This window comes from Haemaphysalis longicornis, unplaced genomic scaffold (genome assembly GCF_048455015.1).
Source record: "Haemaphysalis longicornis isolate Haplotype H1 unplaced genomic scaffold, Haemaphysalis longicornis Haplotype H1 scaffold_12, whole genome shotgun sequence".
In the NCBI taxonomy this organism is placed as follows: Eukaryota; Metazoa; Arthropoda; class Arachnida; order Ixodida; family Ixodidae; genus Haemaphysalis; species Haemaphysalis longicornis.
This window is the reverse complement of record NW_027526225.1, coordinates 19,900,587-19,927,428: the sequence shown is the minus strand read 5'-3', so window position 1 is coordinate 19,927,428 and position 26,842 is coordinate 19,900,587. Positions and strand designations below refer to the sequence as shown.

General features: G+C 46.9%; 1 protein-coding gene across 1 annotated transcript; it reads left to right on the top strand.

Moving 5' to 3' along the window:
- On the top strand, positions 1-25,218 carry LOC144162449 (G-protein coupled receptor moody-like). The gene is made up of 3 exons (XM_077692976.1): positions 1-1,270; positions 18,733-19,147; positions 22,170-25,218. The coding sequence occupies exons 1-3, from the start codon at positions 1,060-1,062 to the stop codon at positions 22,498-22,500; spliced, it is 957 nt and encodes a 318-aa protein (XP_077549102.1). The 5' UTR covers positions 1-1,059; the 3' UTR covers positions 22,501-25,218.
- Positions 25,219-26,842: the final 1,624 nt, after the last annotated feature.

Sequence of the window (26,842 nt, the reverse complement as noted above, 5' to 3'; positions counted from 1 at the left end):
AACCGCACAAAGAGCATCCGGCCACCAGTGTGACACACACGCGTCTGCAGCAGGACGACTTTCTCCCCGGTCGACGAACGCCGTTATCCCCAGTGCAGCATGTCAAGACGTAGGTGGTGTCGTCCTGTTTGTGCTTGATCCTTCGGAAACAAATCGACACCACGAACCTCCGAACGCCCGTTGCGTGGGGTAAGCAATGACCGAAGACGTTGGCTTCTGCTTCATCCATCGACCTCTTAGTTGGCGAAAGTCTCAACGTGCAGTCGAATTGGAATAAGCTGTGACCGATGACGTAGGCTTCTGGTTCATCCTCCGCCAGGTACCTTTGACACTGTAAAAGTCAGAGCACACTGCAGAATCGGAACAAGCTGAGACTGAAGACCCGTTGACTTGTGGCTCATCCTTCGCCAATTCCTTTGACCCGGCACGCAGTAGAATTGAAATAAGATAAGACCGAAGGCGTTGACTTCTGGTTCATCCTTTACCAGAGCCCTTGGCACGGTAGAAGCCTGCACACATTGTGGATACAGAAAATGCTTTGACCGAATTTGTCGTCGGCTTTAGGAGAATCGAAACTATCGACATACCGGCGAGCGTTCACACCGGTATGACTGCAGGAAATACTTGTGGACGGTGGACATCGACAGGACGTGAGAGGAAGCGTACAGTGAGGAATCTGTCTCTTGGGGTCGAACACGTCTACCGGTTGTGAGCACCGACGTTGACTCCCGGAACCGCTCCAATTCTCATCAACATTTTATCGTTTCGTAGTCAAGACCGCTGCCACATTTGCATAAGCGTGGCCCCATCAACTTGTTCCCGGTAAATGTCTCGCAGAATGTCATTGGAAAGGAGTAGGAAGCACTAAGGCGAGTGGAGTTGATTCAAGCAGACGAGAAAAGTAGCAGACAGCGGCCAGACGAAAATCAAGCACGCCTGCATTGTATTGCAGCTACACCTGACAACGTTTACGGATTTGCTCGTAGTTTCATGTGAAAATGGCGCCGCCCCATTTGTGAGGAAAGTTACGAGTGCAAAGCGTGTGACACTGAATTGGAAATGACAAAGCCATCGAATCTCGTGCAATTCTCGTTGCTGGCCGTCCTGTCCGTGCTGGGAAGCGCAGTGAACCTTGCGACGGTGTTGGCGTTGCTAAGAGATGCCAGGCTCCGCGGGCGGGCTACCAGCGTCTTCCTGGTCAACCTGTCGATAGCCGACCTGGCCTTCAGCCTCTTCAACGGACCGCTGGACGCAGCAGTCTTCTACCACGGTAAGTCAAGTCAAATCAAGTCAAGTCAAGTCAGAGCTTTTATTGTAAACAGAAGGTTCAGTACATGATATACAGACGGATACCTCATGAGTCACAGACTGCAACGGGACCACACACACTAAACTGTTGTACATCCTTTTTGGCCCAAAAGGGTGTAAAAATTTTGTTCCATGGCAAATGCCTTTAAAAGGTGTTTTGGCTAAAAAAAAGGGCGTAAGGATAAAATAACGGTCTTGTGAACAGCCTAAAATGAGGGTGTCCGCAGCGCACCTACGCGTAACAATGTGGATTGGCTGAGGTGCAGCCTGACATACAGATACATTCAACACGCATATAGAAATGAACTGAGCATGAAAACCAGCGGGATCCATGAGGAGAGTGAGTACATACTTACCTTAGAAATACATCCGCTGTGGTTGGTTTTATAGCCAGCAGGGAAACGTCGTCTGATAAAATTGGTGGGCTTGTCGCAAATATCAGATATTTTAGCGCTAATTTTTGAAATATGCATTTTGATGTGACAATATACAAGTCAGCATGCGGATTTGAATAAACTTTTTCATCGTGATGTTGTTATTATGCTCAATAACTCATAAAATTTTATTAAATCCCAAACACCTATTCCACACCCTTACAACACCCACCAAGAAAGGTGTTCATTATTTCAACACCCTTTTTGTCACATGGGTGTAAAGCTACTATAAGGGTGCTGGAAACTAAGAGAAATGGTGTGAAATACGTAAGAAAGAGAGCGTAAAAGATCTCCAACTATAAAAAAAGGGCGTAAAAGACCTCCGACTAAGAAAAGGGGTGTAAAAGACCTCCAACTTTGGATGTATTTTCTGCGCGTTTACAGGGGTGGACTTGAACACTTTCTACGATGAGGAGTATTTTTTTACCTCACGGTGTTTAAACAATATAATTTGTTTAAACACCGTGCAGCATAATTCATAAATACAGCATAATTTATTACCAGCGGAGCTATTTAGGCTTGAGCTTGGTTCGGTGACGTTAGCAAAAAAAGAAACAAAAAAAGGACCGCGCCGCCTGTAAAGGGTGCAACAGCGTAGGTCGGGTAACAGTGAAGCCGGTTTTCGCGTCTGCTCGAGTGTGAGCACAAGGACAACGCGTATGCTCACCTCTTACTATACCATTTTAAAGGAGCACTGACACGAAAATCTTATGTTACACTTTTATTGCTTTTATCGATGCTTAATGGCCTGGCGAACCTGAAGCAGCACTTCAAGTACTTCAGCGCGCAATAGTTAATTACATGGAACGGCTTGAAAATCGTTTGTTTCAAATTCCCGCGCTTTCATCCCGAACGGCGCATATGACAGACTCCCTGCCTGACCTCGCCGCTTTGTGCGGACGTCACCGGCGCCCGCTTGAGAGGGTGTTGAGCCCGCTCGCCGCTCGTGGGGCCGCGCGCGTGAAGTGAGGTCACGAGTTTTGGACGAGCGCTGCCGCGTCACTTCTTTTGGCTCTCCCTGGGTGATGTCACGCTGATGTCCATTTGCTGAGAGCCGCTCCGCGCGCTGCTCCGTCGGCGCGATAAATGAGATCCAATTGAACTATGTTCTTCGCGTCGCAGGCCACTCATATTTCAGCCAGGGTATTCTGTTGAGTGAAGGAAGCGAACTGTGCAATAATATTAACGCCGAAAATTGGTGTCAGTGCTCCTTTAAAGGTGATAGTATTTTTGGGCTACTAAAACCCCCAAAAATGGCGCAGCTCGCACTAGTGGTGCAAAGCTGAAGAAACAGCGAAGCTGGGGTCGACCTAGTTTGTTTCCCCCGTGGATTCGGTGCTAGGGGGGCGGGAACACACGCACTGGAACAGCATTGTAAAATCCGGCTAAACCTGGCCTCTCCCCTCAAGCGCTTAGTTTAGACTAGCAGGAATGCCGAAAAACCAAACAAAACTTAGCAAAGCCTAGCAAAACCAAGCAAAACTTAGCACAACCGGAAGACGTTACGTGGACCCCTGCTCCGCTGTTTGTTTTTGCCACTGAACACTATTTCACACTCTTTCAACGCCCTACACCAAACCGAGGGTGTTGCAGTCGCTCAACACCATTTTTGGGACACAAAAATGGTGTAAAGCTTCAAATTAAGATGTTGGAACCTGAGCAAAAGGGCGTAAGGACTTCCAAACACCCTTATTCCACTTATGCTACGCGTTTTTTAGGCGATATGAATGCAAAATATTTTTGTGGGCATATAAAAGTAGATATACAGTCGAGTCCACTTAGAACGATACCGTTTATAACAATATATCGGATATAACGATGAACAGCTATGACACCGTAAACTTTTGTAATCTTTCTATGGTAAAATAAACCGCTTATTACAATGCTCCTGTGCCACGATATCGGGTATAACGATTGAATCCGTTTATATTGTGCACCAAAAGTGCAACAGTGATGACCCTAATGACGCGGTTGCGCAGCCTATTCAGGTAGTGTCTTCGTAGGAGGTCCAATGCGTGACACAGTCTCTCGGGGACTTTTTTCCCGCCAAGGACATTTACCTCAGCTAGATGAAGCACCTATAGATGCACTTGTAAAAGATTTGCGCTAGCCTAACATGCGGGAAACAAAAATTAAGGTGACCGACTCTGGCTTCTTTTCCGCAAATTAGTAGTAGTACGACCTTGCTGGCATGCGAATAAAATGTTTTGAGCTCTGTTCCGTCTTTTTATTTCGCAACCCGCTTATAACAATTATCGGTTATAACGATTGAATTTCCTTGGCACGTGGATATTGTTATAAGTGGACTAGACTGTATGTGATTCAATAAAGTGCAGCAAACAGAAGATTCGAGCAAAAAAGAAGTTTTCAACAAAAATGTCTCGACAATTAATTGCTTGATAATTAACGGCATTTGTGTAGATTTTATGTTCCATAAAACGTGAGTGAACATAAATATAAAGATAATAAAAGCACCAAAGAAAGACTATCTATAAATGATCACTTTAAGGTAATCCCGTGGTTCAGCATCGTCACATTTCGCTCGAGTGACAAATCCAGGCCACTAACAAAGCAAGTTCGGCGGATGAGAGGAGCGTACTACATATTATTCAGTCCTATTCGTGCCAAAATTGATATCTATGCTGTGGCAGTAAGCAATGCAGAATATCCTGCTTGCAATGCGCTTTGCTACAGCGCGGATATAATTTTTGAGTCAGATCGTATGGTCGACATCACCATTCACCAAATTTGCATTGTTATTGGAGTCAATTGGTAAATCAAGCGCATTATGCTGAAGTTGCACCACATGATTGGCTTTACCTCAGCATGTGCGTATTCAAGTGCAACAATAAAACGCGAACTGGATACAACACTCAGCGATTTTCGCACATTTGGTTCTCCTCTAAAGAGCCACGTGAAAATGTTTAATTTCCTCGATACTTAGCATACAACATGCTTTTATTTGCACACTAACTTACGGTGTAAGTTCGTGAACACTTTCGTGACCACGCCGATTCTAATCGATAGTATGCTATCGATGAATACATATTCACATTTTGGCTCTCTCCGAGTGCTTTTGGACCGCTATCGCCAACCAAATGACAAAAGAGGAAGTATTTTATCAGTTTCGCTTTCGAGTTTTGTTTTTCTACTGCGTGGGGGATTTTTAAATGTCCTTCGGCGGCGGGGATACGAGATTACATGGTTTCAGTTAGGGCGTCGCCGCCGCTCGCCTATGCTTCGTGCGAACGGCGAATTTAGATGAATTCCGATGTATCTGAACTTGAATCTGTGCATGATGGTAGCAGCACATACACTGAAGACGACTTCGATTCGTCAGACTTTAGTACGGACAGCGTAAGGGCGTCAAGTCGCCCCGGACCATCAACAGGTGTGCGCCGGTGACTTTCGCTTTCTTCTCCGGTCGCTTTATCGCGGGCGCGCGTTGTAAACATATCCGGCCCTGTCCTTAAGGCCACAGCTTTTATATGCAGGGTGTCGACTACGTTCAGGCGAGACCGTTTGGCGCCGGCTGCAGAGAGAGTCGAGTTTTCTCCACAAAGAGGGCTCGGAGTTGATCTCAGCGTAGATCTCCGGAGCAGCGCGTCGCTGTTCGTGTTTATATTTATATTTTTGTATGTAAATAACTTTTGTACTTACACTGGCAATATTTGCAGTATTGTTCTATACGCATTTTATGTTCAATGTGTATGTTTCAAATTGTTTTTATGTCTGTCGTGTGCACAGTAGCATTGAGGTTGTCATCATTTTTTTTTTCTTTTTGCTTTTTGTTTTACATTTTTTTTATAAAATTACGAATGCATCTGTTGTTTGAAATTATTGCTGTTGGAAAGCCTCATTCTTGCTCTATCATTTCATAGCTTACACTATAGCCTTCATCATTTTCTGTGGCAAGAATAAAATATTTCCTGGACTACCGAAAAACAACCGGTAGGCACTAGTGTATATATAATTGTATGCATGTAAATAACTTTTGTACTTACAGAGCTCATTTTTGCAGTATTAGTTTATAAGGGCCTTATGTTCAAACTGTGTTTTTCAATTTTTTTATATGTACCCTGTGCAAGTGGCATTGATGTTTTCGTAATTTTTTCTTCTTTTTGTTACTTTTTTGTTTTGATAATTTTTTATAAAATGTATAATAAGTATATTGTTTGAAGTTATTACTCTTAAAAAGACCTATTCTTTATTCATCAATTCGAATTTCACACTTCAGCATCAGTCATTATCTGTGGGAAGAAAAAATATTTCCTAAAACACCCTTAAACAACCGATTTTTCCGCGGTCGCAAAAATTTAAATTGTAACAAGTTTTGCGTGCCAAATTTTGCTAAAGCCTCCTGCAACGATTATCTATGAAGTGTGGTATTTTTACCGAACAGGGCAGCTTTGCAAAGCACTCAAGTTCTTTCGAGAAACAAGTCATAAAAGTAACGCAGTGCTCATAGCTAACTGGACATCATTAAAAAAAAAAAACTGAACACAAACTTTATCATTCGGTTCCGTAAAGGCTAAATTTTTCTCCCCATTTATTTGAAAGTTGCGCTATCGCCATATCTAAGCGAGCCCGAATCAGAATAGTATTTTAGCTTGTTGAACCGATACAAAACTTTAGTTTTCCGCTTTCCATTATCAATTCACATCTTTTATTTGATTTCATTTTTATCTTGCCCAATTTTTTATTACTAGCATTATGGTATCGAGCGTCGGTTATCTGCTTTGCTGTGTTTATTGCGTAGGTGATTTGTATGCAGTGTGCTGATTGATCTACTGGTGCACTGTTTTGTACATTCTGGTATGTAACAATACTGTTTTATCTATCTACAATCGTGTTGCCGTCCTAATGAATCAGGCAGCTGGGTTGCAGCAGTAACAAAAAAATGAAGCACTCAATTGAACACATTGTACATGTCATCCAGAAATACACAAAAAAAGCTAATCGAGGAACTGAAACAAATAGCGTAACCAGTACTGAAGAATCCTGTTTGACACACCAGAATTTGTTCAAACTATAAACCTTTTCATCCGTTAATCTATCTTAAGATGACAATGTGTTCTGGGCTGTGTTGCGCATGCGCAGTTACATATTACTGACTGCGCCATTTATAGTACCGCCAGCACAGCCCACTGAAGAAGATAAAAAGGTAGCATGAAGAGCACAAGAGGGCAGTACGTTTCAAATACGTTTTAAAAATAACATTTTAAAATATTGGTGCGAGATTTTTAAAGCAGTAAATTATTTTGGTGGTGTTGCGACCGAGTGGGGGCACCTGATCCGAGCCCCGTGGCCTCCGACATACGAGTGGTAGCGTGTATGATGCGAGCGGCCAGCCGCTGTTGCAGCCGTGAAGAAGTCCAGAAGCCGTAGGCTAACGTAATTTTTTACTTCATAGCGAGAGGTGAGCCGAAGCCAAAGAACAATGCCCCGACGGGCGAGGTTACAATACAGGACTCGAGCAGAGCGACAACATCGATTCGCTGCTCAAACAGGAATGAGTTACAACGCTTGGGCAGCTCTATTTATACCCAAAATCGATAACGGTCAAACGCAACAAGCGGGAACACGCCACGAACGTCACAGACACACGCAACACTCTTTCCAGTGTTCGTTAGTCGTCGTTAGCCTCCGCGCACGTTGAGTCCGAGAGAGGGGAGAGAGGAGGACTCCGTTGCGATCGACGGTGCCTCTGTGTCCTTGAAGAGCGTGGAGACGAGCCTCGCCGCCAGCCGCCGAAGTTTTGAAATGCGCCGAGAGCAAAGCGTCTGACGCGGCTTGTCGCAACTTGCCACCGACATGGTTGCGCCTGTTTTCGAAGGCGCACGCAGGGGCTTCGCCGCACAGCCGAGGAGTGATGCGGGACAGTACGGCGGCGCTGGCCGATTCGTAACAGTGGCTTACCTGGACCCGTGGGGATCGGAAGCTTCAGATAATATATGTGCTTCTGTTATATTCTAATTAGTTAGTGTGAAGCGGAAACTATCCTTGTTATTACCCGGTGCGTAATTCTATAGCACAAGTATGTTGTTTCCGCGCATCAGGTGGGAACGAGAATCAGCACAGTAACATACCCTTAAAATAAAGCAGACGTCACACCCCTGGACAATTAGTTTTCCATGTCGAGCAGGAATATCCGTGCTTGTATAAAGTACAAAGCAAACACTTTACATGCCAGGATCTTCACTTCGGGGTGCTGTGTTCAGGTTTGGGTTCAAGAAACAAAACAAAAATAGACCAACATGTACCTGCTGCCGACATTACTTATGTGCTTGTACCAGTGTGTCTGTATAAGTTGGTTATGGCTATTTGTATTCTGCATCTCAGTTTTTATGTGTACGGTCACTGTAATGGGCAGTTCAGAAGAAGAGGGAGCGCCTGAAACGCGAAGAAGAGTCCATTTTTTTAGATCAAGGGCTATTAATCTTTTCTTGCACCATGCCGTAGATTCCATAGACTGTAGTTTAACGCCATCTGCCGTTTTGCTTTTCAGTTGTTTAAAAGTACACAGTCAACTGCGAGAAGTTTTATAATTTTGTTATGCCATTTGCGTAAAGGATAAATAAAATTGGCCGTAGAACTCTTCCTTGAGGAACGCCCAAAATTACCTGTTTTTGTCACGTCACTCACAAAACGGGCGCCATTTAGCACGTATGACTGAATCGAATTTAAAATGAACGGCAGAATGCCTAAGGTTCCAAGTTTTTTTAGAGATTCGCCTTATGAGATGCGGTTGAAAGTTTTGCTGAGGCAAAGCAAAATGAGGTGGACCTAATATGAGGGCTAAAGCCTTTGTGTGAACTGCTGTTCGAGCCGTGCAGACTGCTGTAACGAGCCGTGGACTGTTGTGGACTGTCGTAACGAGCAGTGACCCTGGAGGAAAAGAATGCTGTGGCTCATATAGCAAGTGGTAACTTCCAAGATAATGAGTAATAAAATTCGCAACAATGTGCTAGGAGATTTTTACGCGGTGTAGATAGCGGTGAGGCTAGATAGTCGTTAAATAGTAGTTCACTATCCATTAGTGAACTGTAAATTTTTTATGAGCCGGAACACCGCGATTTACACAGGAATCGCTAAGTAGTATGGCTGTATTTAATAAAACCTGCTAGTGGTCTAGTTAGTACAAAATTTGGTTGCTATAGTTGGCAGTACAGAAAAAATTGTTTGCGCAGAATAAAGCGCCATGAGTACCGTCCTTGTCAGTCCTGTATACTGTATTATTTTGCACTAACATTTTTTTTCTGATACTATGGCCGTACTTATAAGAAAAACAAATAGGGGTTGAAACATGGGCTGTTGGTTTTGCGCACCTGTGAAAGAAAACACTCAAGATTCCGTCCGTGACTCCTCCTGAATTTATTTCTGATTTTTATCAAGACGGGCGACAAAATTAGTGGACGTTTAGGCATCAAAAAGGGCTGGCAAAAAGAGAAGGAGATGGCACACGGCAGGAACTCAAGAAACGGAAAAAATTTTTGCGTTTATGTAGCCCAAGAAAGTCTATCGACTTTGAAATTCATGATCAATAGCACTTTGGGAAGAATTTGTATTTGTGGCGATGGGTGGATTAGGACACATGCAAACACACGAAGTCGCACGCACATACTACTGCTTAATCCGCTTTTCGCGTTGGTGGGCAGAAGACACGTCAGTGTGCCTGTTGTGGAGAAAGACCATATCTCTCCTCCCACCACTAGGTCCCACACCGCTGTTTCCTTTATAGATTAAAGGGGGACCAGGGTACGTGTTACACCCCAAGAGGTGGCCATGATTCTGCTATGATGCGCACCCAAATGTCCCTCATTCTGCGTCTCACTAACGCAAGGACAGGAAGAGCCACCTCGGTGTCCGGCAAGGCGTGCGATCCGGACACTATATGATTCCACCAAGTCAGTGAGAAGTTCGTTGCCGGCAAGTAAGGAACGGGGTTCATGATGATGTCGATTAATGATGCGTCGGCAAATACTCTAATGCAGCGTGAGCTACACTGGCCGAGGTTGAGCAGTTTCGCGTGGCTTCGGGAGAGACATGCTGCGCATGCGCGAGGAGCAGTGACGTCTCACGGCGCACAGCTGGCGCGCCGAAGCCGCCGCTGCCGCGACTGGATTGGATTGGATTGGATTGGATTGAATTGAATTGAATTGGATTGAAAATCGTTTCAGCAGCAGTAAGCATGACAATCAGCTAATCCTAGACAACCAGGGAACATAAGAATAACCAGCTAAGCCCTAAACTTAGCTCACGCTACGTATATCCTGGCATAGCCGAGCTAAGCCACTGCTATTTTATGGGGGGCAGCCAGGTACACGTGATATTCTATGACAAGAGAGAAAGCCAGAAGCTTCTGTCGGCGATCCGAGAAGCTGTCTTTAACCACAAGGGACATAAACCCGCGGTGATGTTAGCGTGCCTCCTCTAGTGTGCTACTTCCTCGCAAGCGACACCAGCCTCGCCAATAACGTGCTCGCAATTTATGAACGTCAAATGCACTTATTCAAGTAACGGGTATTTTTAAAATACACAGTACATCGACTATGCGTAGCGGCTGCCTATGCTTCAATACTTTTCCCTTTTAACAGGCGGTGTTTGATGCAGCTACACCAACCCTATCGAAAAATGGCAACGAATATACATGCATCTCGACCCTGCCGAGGATCATCTCCACTGTGACGTTGCACAACCATTGCTCAGCGCGGGACACATTTCCGTTGTCGAATCATATGCTGGCTCTGGTCATTGGCCTCCCTTTCTCCTATGTGGGCAATGTTCTGTCATTGAAGAGGTTTTGCAGCGAAGCAGACCAAAGATAGTTTTCTAAAAGTAATTGCTGGGCTGCGTACTTCCCGTGCGAAGCAGTCAGAATTGGCGACTCCCGTTCACTGACCGCCGTACACAGGGGCAAACGACCGTGTATCACCGGCCTGCAAGCTAGTTCTGCCCCATTGAGAACGATTAGTGGCAGGCGGGGCGCCTCCCACCTATACGTCTTAGCCCCCGTCAGGGGTCCGAATCTTCAGGAAATCCCCTTTCGTTGCTTTGCGCGGTGTAAAACTTTCTCGCTACTATAGGCGGCACAATCAATGAGCGAATGAACGGTGCCGCGTCCCCTCTTCCGCTTCCTAGGGCTTGTGTTCGCGTACGGACGGAATGTGTCGGAACTCCGTCAGTGCAGGCGAGGTGGACGGCGCGTAGGCCGGAAGGTCAACACTCTTTTGTTGCCAACAGCAAAGTTCGACGCCCTCTGCCGGCAGGAAAGCGGGGGTTCACGGGGCGCACATACGCTCTCTGATGACTTCATGGGAACGGAACTATAATAAGGTCGGTGCCTTTAAAGCCGGCGCGGCATGCTGTGCAGGGACTAGACGTAAGGCTCCCGAGAAAAACGTTCGTTTTGTCAGTTCTCGGGAGTTTGGCAGCTACGATTCCGATGCGTACAATAACCTCTCGGAGGTGGTTAAAACATTCGCGAAGGCTTGCAATCCAAGGATGACGCCTGTATTTGGAGAACGACCCCTGAAACAGAGTCCAAAGACTGGCAAAATGTTCTGAGGTCATGCTTTTTGGCCCATTTCGCGATGACTCTTGAGTTAGCACCCAAACCGCAAAGATGGCGCGTTCTGTCTAGTCCGCGTATCCTTCTCCTTTGTCGGAAGTTTGTCAGAATGCGTTGTATTCACCTCCACTTTTTTCATTCGTTTATTGCCATCTTTCGTTTCGAACGCCCCTTATCCGGTCCTCTGCGGCTACAGTTTGAGGTTTTAAGTGCAGAGCACTTTAGGCGCTCGCCTTGTCGTCCTAGCTCGCTCGCTCGACCCAAGTATAAATTAAAGCCATTCCACTCAATGTGAAAGCTGTCGGAAGTGCAGAGCAGTGATTCGCCATAACGGGCTGTAGCGCCGTTTTTCGCTCACTGTTACCACCAATGCAATTCTAATTTCCCGCCTTCGCAGTGCTCGCGCGCCCCCTGCCTGAAGATGCGCCAGCGGAAGTTTTGTTCTCTTTGTGCTTTTCTCCCCGCAAGTGCCGGCGTTGCACTGCCACATTTTGCGTTTACTATCGTAAAAACTATCGTAAAAAATCGTAAAATGTTTCCTTGATTCAATGTCACAGCACGTAGAAGTGCAGAAGCGCGAGGCATGCGCTCCAGAGTGGCTGTCAAGGATAGAACCCTTGACTACGCTTAGGGAATTTTAGAGAGACATCAGCCTTCATAGGGTGATGGCTTGTCGCCCGAGTTGCTCATGTAAATAACTTTGTGTTGTGTTTCTGTGTTGCGCTGAAGGCCGACATTAAAGAAAAAAAAAAGAAATGGAGCAATCGGGTAGACGCCGGCTTTATAGCGCGAAAGACCCAGGTTCGATTCCGGCCACAGGAAGCGTTTTTTTTCTTCCACTTCACGATCATTCATCATCACGCCTGTATGTCTATCTGTCCGTCTGTCACTCGATTCAGCCAGACGGCTTAAGTGAAACAGATGCATGCGAAATAGTCTTATATACTCACAGCAAAATCTAAACGTTTAAGTCCGGTGTTAATGTTCAGACTTGTGAACATTGTTGAACAAGAACAACACATTACGCAAATATAAGGCAGAAAATCAATAAATAAGTGATATTTGCAGTGTTCCTTTATTAACAATTAACAGATGCTTCGTTTTTGCGATAGCAAATTAAATACTACATCAACTGCAGAAAACCGTCACCTGCTGTTGCCCGCGCTACGTGCGGAATTTGAAAAAAAAAAAAAAAAAAAAATCAAACGGCAACAGCACCGAAAGGTTCCACAAGACATTCCGCGTTCCACTTGGAACGCTCGGCAACGTGGTTCTATAAACGTTGTAGTCCGGTGCCTAGATTCACGCGCGTCTCCGCCGTACGGCAGCGCTGGAATCGGTGCACCGGACTTGGTGCAGTGTAACGCGGTAAATTTATATTGACTTGAGCAAACCTCTAATGTGTTATCTTGGAAGGAAGAAGACGGCAACGGAACAGCGTAAGACGTGAGCGGGAAAGAAAAGGGATGTATTTACTTGTCGACATTTGCAACGAAAGGAGCAGACACGCGGCCAATTTTATGCAGACTGGAGTTCACAACGAGGCTGACGTGACTGATTGCTCGCGTGGCTTTGAACACGGACATAGAGGCACCAAGGCGAGACTCGGAACCAGTCGCCACTATTCAAAGGACGGACGACAGAAACTCGACAGGAAGGGGCGCTAGTCATGAAACCCAATTTGTTAATTTGCATTTGAAGCACTGTAGTAAGCAACTGATGGCATCATATGCTTGCTGCCAGTGGACGCAAGGATTGCTGATGACATGCACCGCGGTGGTTGATGTCGTCACTCGCTGTACGAAGCCGCCGAGAGTCCGGCTGCTGGGGAACCCGATTTGTGCGCCATTTGCATGCGGTTGACGTCGCCATAACTTCCCCCGACTCCCGGCCCGCCGGAAACGCTGACCGTGGGAGCTGCTGAAATGGAGTCGGCAGGCAACATCGGAAAGTAGTCAAACAAAAAAGTGTGTAACGCCGGTGCCGCGATGTGCCGCACCTTGTTTCCAGGAGTAATGGATCAGGTGCCCTCGTCCGTTTCTTGTGGCAACCCGTCGTCCTGCAGGAATTCTCGATAAAAATCAGTAACACTGCATCGCTTAGCTATATCGAGGAGGACAACAAAAGCAGAGTCTAAGCACGAGCCAAAGGCGTCGGAGCACAAGCCGCGCCCTAAAATTGAATATGCATCTGCCATCTGGGATCCAAGTCAAGAATACATAATACGCGATATTGAATCCATGAAAAACCGTGCTGTCCGTTTTATTTTTTTTTTATTATTCACCATACGCAAGCCCCACTGCCCTGAAAAATCGGGCCGAGTTGGTTTCGTTATCGCTTCACCGCCAACATGCTCGCCTAACACTTTTTTCATAAATTGAATCCATGAGCGCCTTCACGATGACTTCTTTCACTCACCCGCTGTTACGTTTCCACGGCACGATCATTCTTGTAAAGTTAAACGTATCACTTGCCATTCACTTGCATTCGCACAGTAGTTCATTCCACGCACAATAGTGGAATGGAATAACCTACCACAGCACATTGCCACTGAAGCTAATATATAACTAAATTTCAAGAATTGTTACGGAATGAAGCGACCTAATTGTCTTTTTTGCTTGCTTTCATATGCTTTCCTTTTTATTTTTTGTAGTAATATGATTTTGTAGTTATGTGTTTTGTAGTTATGTATTTGAGAAGTTCTTATTGCTTGTGTTTTTCTATATTTATAATTTGTGATTTTGTAAGCACCCATTCAAGTTTTATTTGTTTGTATGCGAATGCTCCCCCTATGTAATATCCTCCTGCGGAGGGCCTTTAGGAGTACCTAAATAAATGAATGAATAAATAAATAAATAAATAAATAAATAAATAAATAAATAAATAAATAAATAAATAAATAAATAAATAAATAAATAAATAAATAAATAAATAAATAAATAAATAAATAAATAAATAAATAAATAAATAAATAAATAAATAAATAAATAAATAAATAAATAAATAAATAAATAAATAAATAAATAAATAAAAGGTGGTTCGGGATTGCGGGGGAAACGCATGTGCTAACGGCATAGAATTGCGGCCTTGTGTGTTGCAACGTAGGATGTTTTTGCGGGAGCAAAAAAAAAACAATGCAAGTCTCGGAAAAAGGATAGCCCTTGATAAGTCGCTCACTCGCCTAGGCACGGAAGGACGCTGTTTTCAACGACGACGACGGCGACAACAACAATTGTCAAAAGTACCGAACAACTTGTTCTGATGCATCTTATGAAATTCAAGAAATACATTTGTTCCGACGCGTTATTCGAGACTTTTGCGCCCTGTTCCTTACTAATTGCAAGTCTGTATGACCTTCTTTTCTCCAGTTTTATGCTTTATCTTCTTCGTCCTATATACCTCATTCCTCATCTAACCAGTCTGTAATTGCACTCGACTTTGCCTAGCCGCTGAATACTCTTCAGGACACCTGCGTTGTCACTTATGATGATGTCGACTTCCCTTTTATTTTCACCGTTCGGGCTATTCCATGTTCATTTTATGTTCGTTCGTTTGCAGAAAGTTGTGTTCATTCTCGTAAGGTCTTTAATCTCTGCAAATCCTACGAGTATACATCACCTCCCTTATTCCGACCGCCTCCGAAGTTTCCCGCTGCGTGGGCGTTAGTCTCCCATCTAAGTACAGTGGACTTTCGTTCAACGGAACCTCTAGGGACTGGGAAAATATGTTCCGGTTATCAGAAGTTTCGTTTAGAGAGAGAATAGTTTCAGCATCGTCCAATCCTCTTCGCGGCGCTTGGGGACGGCGTACTTCGTCGCAAGCGCCGTTTTTGTGAAGCTACCCCTCTCGAAGTCGTTGATTACCTCCATCTTCCTGGACAACGCAAGCGCATTGTGCGGTCGTGTCTGCGCTGCCATCAAATGCAGGCTTCGTGACGAAATGTCGCATACGACACCGCACAAAGTCACAAACCGCCGCACAAAGTCAGAGACACCGCACAAAGTCGGAGAAAATCAGAAACCACCGGAGACGGAAACCGGAAAATATACGCGAGCAGTGATGCGTACCGCGATTGCGCTGCGCTTGCCCAAATAGTTGAGGTTTCGAGTCTGTTTTCGGTTCCGTTTACGCGGTGGTCGGAAAATTTGAGTTCCGTTTAACGAATTTTTTTTTACATTGCCTTAGTACTAAACCAACCAATTGCCGAGCGTTTGTTCCGTTTAAACGGTAGTTCCGTCTAACCGATTTCCGTTTATCGAGATTCCACAGTATTTTTACAGAGTTCACGGTATTCAGTGCCTGTACGGCATTCTAGAGTAGCTTGATCACAACGACTGCACCCTTATCCCTAACAACGCAGAATTATTGCCCATTCCTGCCGTCTTTTTCTAAATCAAGAAACATGCCCCGAGCTCCTTTTCTATTCCGTGCCTTCTTTAGCGCCGAACTGCCTGCTATTGAAGATATGAAAGCCTTCACCTGTTCTTCTAACTTTGCTTAATCCTCGGATAGCCCATTTAACGCCTTGAGGCTCCTATTAGCAAAGCCAAGCAGCCTTCGCTCGACAGGTTCTAGTATTAAGGCATTCCAGGTGCAAGTTCTAGTGGCGGCCCGTCCAGATACACAGATTCTCAGCGGTGCACCCTACGATGTACCGCTTAAAGGAGCCCTCAAACACTTTTTTCAAATTTTTTTTAAGATCCCAAATGCTTTCAGAACATAGTCAACCAACATATAGAGTACTTAGATTAGGGCATCGCAAAGTACCTCAGCAAAAAATTACAGCTCTATGCCTGCCAGATAACCGGGAAACTTGCCCATTTCCCTCTTTCCCGGTCTTGGCGTTCTTCGAGCGCTCGAATGACGTCATTAGAGCGGCGTGGCGGCTATTGGCCGGCTTTCCTTCAGTTGCACCAATAAACGCATTCGATAGCATTTTAAAAAAAGTGCCACAAAGCGAAGCAGAAAAGGAAGGCGTATTTGGTGCAATGAGCAAATCACGCAGCGCCGCTCCGTGCTTACGATAACTATTGGCCTCGAGGACATACCGTGGCGCCACCTATGAGTGACGTCACTTGTAGGACGCCGGGTCGTGTTGTCGTCTGCTACAACACAGTTCCTGTGCATATGCGACCGCGTGTTTTTTTTGTTGTGACCACCGTCTCCCCCCTCCTTGTGGATTTGATGCGAATTACCCAAAAAAGTGGTCTGCAGACCGAACAAAACAATCCGAGCAAGCAATTAGCGACTCGATCGTTCCCGGCGACACCGCCGCGTTTAGGTAGTCGCTACCATCGCAACCCACAGCTCGTACGCAGCCAGCTAACGCCAAGGACGATGCAACTGAAGCCGAGAAAAGTACGCTGTAAATTCATTATGAAATACTTGTGACGAGACATGTACAAGACTGTGTGTGTATGGAAACACCTTGTAACAGCGACGAAAACGCGTCGCTCACTTGTGATCTCACCGCGCGTTCTGCTCGCATTGCCTGGTAAATGAATGACTACGCGAGAACGGTGATCGGATTGCTTCGCCGCACACGCTTAAACGTGCTGCTGTGATCTAGTTTATCTTAAGCAGTGCCTATTTCGCCTACAATGTTTTTATAGTTATGCCCGGATTTGATTAACGATCACTGCCGTAGCATGTACTCTGCACGGCTATGTTTACTTTTCGCGACAACTTATCTCCAATGTATGAATGGTATGAACGCCAGTTTTCAGCGCGTTCGAGCGGGTTTGGGCATGGCTATATTTACTTTTCATTATGATCTGGGCATGGGAATTGAACCTGCCTTTCTCTAGCATCAATTTCGAAACCCACGACTGCTTACAGAAGGCGAGGCTGTGTTCAAGGCAAAACACGTCGTTAATGATTTGCGGTAATGTGGAATTTTCGAATAGAAGAACCGAGCGTTGAGGGCCCCCTAGAAGTTAAGCGAACCCAAACGCAACACGCGCGCGCGACGACGACAGGGTCTTCAACAAGCTCCCCGCCGGCTTCGGGTGCACAATCGAATGTTGGGAACGCGTAGCGTCGCGGGAGATCTTTCATCGCCGCTATCGTTGCAGTTTCGAATGACAGTCCCTAACACAACTTATCACCGCACTGTTACCCCCCTTCTCGTACGTGGAACTCTGTATCCGCGGTAATTCCATGTTAAGAGATCGATGATCAAGATGCCTGCCACAGCCTGCCACGCGGTGCCGGACCGACCTCCGCGGTCGGTCGGCGTAAATCGCGACAGATATTTCAGCGTCGCTTTGAAAACCACAGCTGATGACACTACATAGCACAATTTTTCACCACACTAACCTCCACTTTCACCAATTTGGAACTACTTTTTCACGAACTTGGTGATTTTAAAAAGCGGCGACAAGTTTTGCTGTCGCGACCTGCGTCGGTTCGAACCGCTCCGTCGGCCGCGCGAGCAGGCACAGCACGTGCGTGTGCAGAGCGTTTCTGCGAGCAATACACGCTTCATGATTCCCTGCTTTATGCATTTCTCACAAACAAAGAAAATCTAGAAACTTCACTCGGCGATCGTCGTAGTATACATTGTTGATCGGGAAAACGAGCCGCAGCTTACGCTTACACCGGGTTCGGTGCATACATTCGCATACACCACACCGCCCACGTTGTTTGCGGATAATGTACCACAGTTGATACGGTTATAAAGTCCCGATGAGGTCAAACTGCGCTTGACGCACTGAGAATTAACTTCAAACGACGGAAATTAACATGAAAATATTTTTGGAACGCGCATCCTAAACGAAGTACGTGCTGAAGTACGCAGCAAGATAGGAACGGGGACCTACAAGTGACGTCAAAACGATCGCAGCGCCGGCCTCTCCAGTGGTGGGCCTCGCGGCCAATAGCGTTCGCACTGCTACCAGACGCGAAGGAAAGAGTGAAAGCGTTTATCGGAAGTGTTGCAGAGTCCCTTTAACTGCCCGCCCCCTTGGTCAAGTCTCCCGGGCAGGCACTGTAGGCAGGCAGGCCGATACGGACACCCGCGCTCAAAAGTTTACGGACCACTAAAGCAGCAATTGGGCTATTTCTATGCTGCGCGGCAACCCGGGATGTTATATGCCGCATTCTTCATTACTTCAGTAACGGTACGACATCTCACATGCACACGGCAGTTTGTCGGGCTGCTACCGGAAGAGAAATAATCAAAATTGCCGTTTTCCCGGTCCGTAAAGTTTTGATCGTGGCTGTACATAGATTGTATGTTTTTCCACAATTTCTAAGCATTCAAACATACCAAGGGAATAACTAAACCCGTCGAACCATTTTCCTGAATGCTCAGATGGAAATACCTTCACCCATCTCGGCGTTCGAAAGTTCGAAAAGTTTCGATATGTTCTCCTAACCGCGCACCGACCACCGGTTCATACGGACACTCCCTCGCAGGCGGCTGGACGCACAGCCGGGCGATGTGCATCGCTGCCGCCCTGGTCCGCCACGTGGCTGTGGGCAGCTCGCTGGCCAGCATCCAGCTGATCACGCTGAACCGGTACACGAGCGTGGTGAAGCCTCGCGTGTACGCGCACTTCTTCAGCCCGGGCAGCTGCCTGGTGCTGGCCGCGCTGTGCTGGTTGCTGCCGGCCGGCCTGATGGTTCCGGCCGCCCTGGGCGTCATGGGCGCCCGGCTGGCCTGGGACGAGGCCCTGGACAGCTGCACCGTGTGCGGGCCCGTGTACCGGCCCGTGCTGTACCTGGGCTCGGCGCTGCTGCCGCTGCTGCTGTTCGCCGCCTGCTACCCCAAGCTCTTCATGGCGCTGCGGCACTCCCGCAGGCGGCTCACCTCGCACATGGGCACGCTGCAGTGAGTGTTGCGCCGCGCGCTTCCGCTGTCGGGAACATAAGCGACGTCTTGAGCTTTCTGGTTATCTAGGGAGCTGCTACTGCACATACGGTACGGTTATTTTAGGTTAGATGACGTAATTTGCAAGCGGCAGGTGTTGGCGCCATGACCAGTGTGGTGAGAAGGGTCACGTGACGTCTAGACACGACTGTAGTGGATGCGCTTTTGTGGACGCCAGCTGGGAATGCACTTTTGCCAACGTGACGCTTTGGACGGTGGAAGGTGGGTGGAAGCAAAGCACAAAATAACAATCTGCATTTCGCACTAAACTCCAAATTCTGCTAGGCAGGGACGCACTAATGCAGGTAGCCGGAAATCGTTCTTAAACAAGGATGCCGGAACTTTGGCCGCACAATTACGAGCTCTGACTGGCAAAGGTAGTGTTTTTCAGTGTTTCCGCGACAATTTTAATGCGGACAGAATGATATCACCGCAGGGAAAGAAGTAAAAACCTCCGTGCGTGTCCTTTATGTGCTAGTAATCGTAATTATTTCTTATGTTTCCTTTAACCAGGCTCCAAAAGCCGAAAAAAATGCAGAATTTTACATAGCGAGAGTCGAACATAGGTACTATGGGCTGAGATTACCTGCTTACTTCCACACCACTAATGGAGGTGGGCGATCGAGGCGCCTCTAAGCGGTTCTCCTCCATTTCGCCTAATTTATAATTCGGATTGTTAGCTTTCGCTTAAAACCTTTCTTACCAGATTTTTACACCACGAACATGTATCAGAAAATCGGATTAGACCCGATTTCTCTCCGAGTGGACCTTGTCAAACTAGCGATCTGCACAATCATGCTCTGAGGGTCCGTCGCTCTCACCAGTACTTGCTGGCTGCAAGCAAGGCCGACAAACACAGCTGTCGAACTCATTGACTATTGACATGAGACTACTTCTTGCTACCCCGTGCAATGGCAAATGCTGCACTAACATTGTTGTGCCTAGCTAACGGTAGCTGTGAAGTGGAGAGAACTTTCTCCTGGATGACATACGTTCAACGATCGGACAGGCCTTGAATGGAGACCGACATCTTGCGCATGCAGATGATAATGTACGTAAACAAGGATGTGTAAAAAAAGGATGACAAGCTTCTTGTGAATAAAGTGTTTCATTTCTTAGAAGTTATCAATGCTCCTTACTGCCATCATTAGTAATTCATTTCCAAACAAACGCCAGATTTCGGAGAGTATTACCAACTGGTCTTCTCCGATTACCAGCTTGAAACACCAATTTTAACGCGTTAGATTTATGAAGCTCGTGATACCTACTGATAAAATAAAGTGAGTGCATTGCCAGAGTCCTTCAGAGTACTTCAAAAGCATTGAATGACTCTGCTATTAGTTAGTATATCAATCAATCAATCAATCAATCAATCAATCAATCAATCAATCAATCAATCAATCAATCAATCAATCAATCAATCAATCAATCAATCAATCAATCAATCAATCAATCAATCAATCAATCAATCAATCAGTTTTATTTTCGCTTCAAAAAGTACAGCAAGAAAGGGGGGCTCGAAATTTGACCTGAAAAAACTTGATTTAGGAATGGTTTTACAAAAAAAAAAAATTCTCCCCGATTATCAGTCTTCAAAAAAATCCAAACCCGAGAACGAGAAACCCTATTTGTAATGGATTAGCGGCATGGCCATTTCAACCCCTTTAAATTCTCGTTCGCTTACCTTGGTGTTAAACATACAGCGCACTTGGTCAAAACGAACGTTAGCACTTAGGTAAAAGTAGTGAGCGCCGCATAAATTAGGAAAGAAGCTGTACATGGTCGAGGACGTTCCAGTTCAAGTTGAGGGAGTGCTCGTAGGCACGAACGCAGCGTATGCCGAAGGACAGGTTAATAGCAAGAACTGTAGGCGGATGATGTACCACCATCCTCACCACCATCATAGTTTTCGTCGTCAGCAGCTGCTGAACCGACCGTTACTGACCAACATCATCCCCCATACGTGTTTATTTTTTAAACGTAGACAGCACTTCGGCATGTTCTGGACTACCCTGCGCTTGCGCAGGTGGATCATCCTGTCGAATGCGCCAATTACATTGCCGCTAGCACAACCAGACGATAGAGAGTTTTGGCGCTCCTTATGCCCCGTCTGTTCCGTTCGTACCCTGTTGACCGGGACCGACTGGGTACTTGCGCAGTCGTCCCCGTAAGGCGGATTAGTTCCGCCCTCGGCATGCCCGCGCATTCGTAACAGTCGGATCGCGCTACTGACGATACGCTCGGAACGGGCGGAACACACGGAATGCTAAAACCCTCTAATGAATTGGCTTCTCCCTGGGCGATTAACTTGAAAAGGGCACCAACCCCCACCAGCATTATCGTCCTTTTTGCCATCGCCATAACCCTCGCAATCGTCATCGTCGTTATCATCATTCCCATGTTGTTGTCGGAAACCGTTTAGTGACGAAAGGAAGGCCATAGCCCTGTGAAGGGTAGTGGGTAGGTAGGGGAGGAAATGTACATTGCACCGTGAAGTGAGTCTTAACTTCTTTTAAAGAAGGTATCCACTTCGTAGTAGACCAGCATTATTATACCACTTGTGTTACTTAAGCCTCCCTCAAAACCCAATTGGGCAATTTAAATGATAGTGTGTTCTTCCAGCCTGCTAAGGTCAACGGGAGTGGTGGTGTCAGAGCCAGGCTACAAGAAATTCGACGTCGTGGTATAGATAGTAGCAGTAAAAACGTTTTATTGGTGTGGTGAAGTGAGAGTCATTCCCTAATCCAGAAATCCATGTGATTAGTGGGCAGGGCAGCCTTCGATCTAGAGGCCAGGGGTATCTGGACGTCCAGATGGCTGCTGGTCACCAGCTTCTATTACAGCTCAATGGTGAGAAGGGGTTATGGTGTCAGAGGCAGGCGATGAGAACGTCGACGTCGTCATCACAGCACTGCTTTTGTCCTAGCGAAGCCAAACAAACCCAAGCGTTCTCGTGTTCTTCCGCGCATGCGCATGCTCGCAGGTCCATGTCGGCGCTTCAGTCCTCGACCAGCGCCCCGGACCTGAGCCGAGAACCGATGCAGCCTGTGCGCGCCAACTCGCTGTGCGCGGGGCGCGGCCGCGAGCGCCAGCTGCTGGGGGTGCTGGGCGCCATCTTGTGCGCCTTTTGCGTCTGCTACCTGCCGCTGCTGGTCAGCGTGGGCGTGAACCAGACGCCGCCGCTGGCGGTGCACGCCCTCTTCTATGCCGCGCCCTGCCTCAACCCGCTCGTGTACGTGGCCATGAGCAAAGACTACCGAAGGGCCTACGCCTCCATCCTCTGCTGCAGCAACAGGGAGCAGGCCGAGGGCTGACGCTGACGTACTCGGCCCGGGAACGGCGTCGAAGGACACCGGAAGTGCACCAGCGACGTGTCGAGGGGATTTGCTCTGGGGAAAGTGGTTATGTGGTGCTATCGTGGGGACAGCAGAAGTTAAATCGGTAATAGAGTCAAAGAGTTGAAATCTTTTATTCCTCCTTGCTTTCTTCTTCCGTATTACTTCCTATGGTACCTTTATTCCCTCTTCCCCATCCCCACAGAATAGCAGGTAGGCAACAACAAGCTGGCAGACCTTTCTGCTTTCCTCTAATAAAGTCTCTCTCTCTCTCTCTGAAACGCTGTTTATTAAGAGCGCATGACGTTTTAGTGAAAGCCCATTAAGACAAGAATTCATCTTAAGGCGAGCCGGGGTTGCCTTCGGGATACAACAGGTGACTGTAGCTGGCCGCAAGGCACATTCCTATCCACATATATGGTTTAACTTTTGTCTTTTTGATGTGTGCAAGTGTTACAAAAATTAACACATTACGAGCGTAAAAGTTGCTAACCGTTTATCACTTGGAGTGAATGGTTCCAGATTATTGCGAAAGCAAGAAAATATAGTCATATCAGAAAGCAACGAATTGTTGTCAGTTCAGAGGTTATGATAGTCCAGGAGGCACAAGAGGTCGAATCCCCTACGCTAGAGCGTAGGATGAATTCGCGCGAAAGTTCAGGCCCTTCCTGAGTTCACTGCCCCGGGTAGCGGATGTAGACGCAACGCGGAGCGCATGCAAGCGCTACCACGAGGAACGACGGCGTTCTCCCTTTTGAGGCGAAGCACCTGAGGGGCTCCGGCTGTCGACGTCTCCTGTCGTCTAATGTAGTCACGGTACTAAAACACCGGGACACTCGTCTTCCAACGCCTCGCGCTACTTCTTAGCATAGTTATTGGCATGCTGCCCCGAAGACAACTTACGGCCACTATGTCTCTCATTTAGTTGCTTAAATTCGGTTCAATGCAAGAGAGGGCGCCACCGCCTCAGCAAGCGCGCCATCGCTCCTCCCACCGGCGCTTCTCCGGCGCCCAATCAGCGCGCGCTGTGTGGCAAGAGAGAGGCTCACAATCTTTGAATACACTCATACACTGCATGATTCGCTCCTCCTCAGACTTCACGTTAGACAAGATGGCAAGGGATTTTTTTAGGCAATGTTTCCCTCATATGGGCAATCGAAGTTCTGGAGGAATCGCTTGAGTGGCGCTGGTGGAAAAGCAATAAAGCGCAGCACAAGGCGAAGCACAATAACACAAAGAAGACACACAGTGTTCTAACGTCCAACTTTAATATTACAAAACTCAACCGCCGCATATATACCTCACTTATCAAGCAACACGCCTAATTTCAACCAACCAGAAAGTATTCACTATATCGCGAACGTTGCGGCAATTTTTACGTGGGGCAATCAGGCAGACGCCTGAGCAGCTGAAATGTTCAAAATCAGAACGGGGACTTTCGTGCTTCCCACTGCAAAGCGTGGGGCTCTTCTCCTCCCCTCTTTGAGAAGTGCATTGTTTTTCCCCCTCACACACAAAATTTTGGAAGCGAAAGCCATTTCTGATTTGGGTGGTCTTTGCGTTTCGAAACCGTCTCTGGCTGTCAGGGGCAAAAGAAATAAATTTTTTAAGTTCAAAACCATGACTTTTTTTATGTCCGGACTCTCTTTATTTCGCGCATGCGCTCCTGCTTGTCCTCGCCTGCCTGTGACACATTTCGTTTCTGAAAGGTTATAAACGTGTACTTTTATTCTGATACTTTTATCGATTCGTGACTGTGCTGAAATTCTATGTGGTTTTATTTGTGTTGTTCGCGATACAGCGACTACTTCCTGGTTGGTTCAAATTAGGCGTGTTGCCCATAAATGTGGTATATTTGTGGTGCTTGGATTTTGGGATATTAAAGGGACACTGAAGTGATATGTAAACATTGCGGGATTACTTGCGCAAATTGTAGTCCGGAGTCCCCAGGCAATGTTACGACCACTCTGGGCGCGTTTACGCGATTTTATTTAGTAGAAAAATTAATTCGAAAATGCTGTCCTCCTCTCTTAACGCTCGCCCATTTTCTGCGGCGTTTTCGTGTGACGTCGCGAGGAGCCGAGCTCGCAATTGGCTGCGCTACTGCACGGCTTCCCGGCCTTCAGACAGAGTCAGTCGGCCCAGCGTTTCGTCCGCCGGCCGCCGACGGGTCGTCGCAATTCGTTCGCTCAGTTGAAACGAAGCCAGGACACGTTTGTGAATGGAAGAATGGGCCTTTCTTCACTTGGTTAGTTTGTACACTGTATCTAGCTCCAAGTCAAGGTCTCTTCACACAAGCGCTGCACAAGCGCACATGCGACGCTTCGCTGACTGGTACGCCAGTAGGAAAATATAAGGCCTCTTGAAGGCGGGAGAAGAGTCAGCGAAGTCAATATAGGTACTAAGGAAATAAAATCAACTGATATTTTTACCGTACAGCGTAAAAATAGGGTGCGGGAAGCACTTTTTTGCGCTGGGCGAACAAGCACAGCGGTCAGCAGCACGACTACGCATCTGCGAACGCTTTTCCGTCTACGAAATGCAATTGCTAGACGTGAGCTATTGTGGAAACTCGGGGGACGCTTACTGCACGAGCGCAATACAACAAATAGTCACCTAAGCTGCTTGAAATACCAAAACTGAATAAAAGTGTAAACTTGTTGTACAATATATACCTTATATTAGCAAGGTTGCTGAGGCCGTAAAAAAAAAAAAAAGTCCCGTGGCCGAGATGTCTGGGGCGCTAGGTATGTTGCCGAAAGTGTTTTGCAAGTCACGAGTTCGACTACCCGCGGGTACGTGCTTTTTTTTTTTGTAAGTTAACTTTTTCGTTTTCTGCCAATGTTTACTACATTGAGTTCACCTTTTTTTGGGCCGCAACGTTCATGGCTCCATGAACTAGTTCACAGAACGCGCACAGGCTGGCACTGGCGCGCTAGCGAGTTCTCGTTAGCGTGCTGTTGCCATAAGCACCGACTGCTTGCGGGAAGTGGGCACAGGCCAGAATGAACAGGCCCTTGGCCTGGTGCGAACACGCTTTTTACGGTACAGGCATGAGTGAGGCAAGCTCCAAATATGGGGGGAAAGCGCATGACATTTGGGCGTCTGCGGGTACGCGGAGGGCGTCCATGCACTGCGTAGGCCTCGGCTAGTGGATGCTACGACTACAAGCTGTCCTGGGAGGCTTATCTTTGCACTTTTACAGCTGACAACATGGCAGAAGCGCGGTACGATGATTACTGAGTTATTGAGAATGCCCATCCAACAACGCCACCGGTTGTGTTTTACAGAACCGAAACCGAAACCGAAACTTGTTTGGTTGCTCACCTTGGGCATCGTCCAATCACGGTGCCCGCTCCTCCCAACATCAAAGCCTTAGTTAATGCGGCCGCCGCAAACCGCGCATGGTAGTTTTTCTTCTTTCGCGCTTTGTAAAATAATTACCGATTTGTCAACCGGATAAACGATGAAGTGTGCTAATTTGAGCCAGTCTACGCAGTGCAAGCAAAAACGGGAGCTTGACAAATTCACTTCAGTGTCCCTTTAAAGGGACCCTGCAACACCTTTCTCAATCTTTTTCGAAATCCTAAATGCTTGCAGAATGTACTAAACCAACACATTCAGTACTTAGATGAAGGAGTGACAGAGTACCTCAGCCAAAAATTACTGCTCCTTGCCCGTCAGAGAACGTAGAAACGTGCTCAAAATATCCTTCTTTCTTTCCCGATTTTGGCGTTCTTCAGCCGCCGGAATGACGTCATTACAGCGGTGTAGAGGCTATTGGCCGGCTTTCCTTTAGTTGAAGCAATGAACGCATTCAATAGCGACTTTAAAAAGACCGCCACAAAAGCGAAGCAGAAATGGAAGGCGTATCTGGTGCGACGAGCAGAGGAAACAGTGTGAGCCCAGTTTCTCAGTCTTATCGGATATGTCCTGCACTGGACAATCTCACCGTAACCTGCACCAGCTCATTCCCATGACTTGGTTCTTCGTCTTCATTCACGGATTGCTGACCATCATCATCTCGCCGTCGGGCGCATTCGTTTCGGGCTCCCCACGCGCCCAGCGTCTTCGCCGACCTCGGTTCCGCATGTGGCGGCCCGGTCCACTTGATTATCATGCGAGGGGTGGCCAGGTGTGCAACCGATCGCTTGTGCGTCGCAGCAACACCGGCGTGCGCCTGTGGAGCCAGCTTTGCTCTGGGGTGATTGGTGACTCTGCGCCGGAGCCACTTGGTAAATACACATGTGTCACATAATGCGTATACCAGGTGTGTGTGTGTGTGTGTCATTGAAGCAGCAGTAAGCATGATAATCAAGCT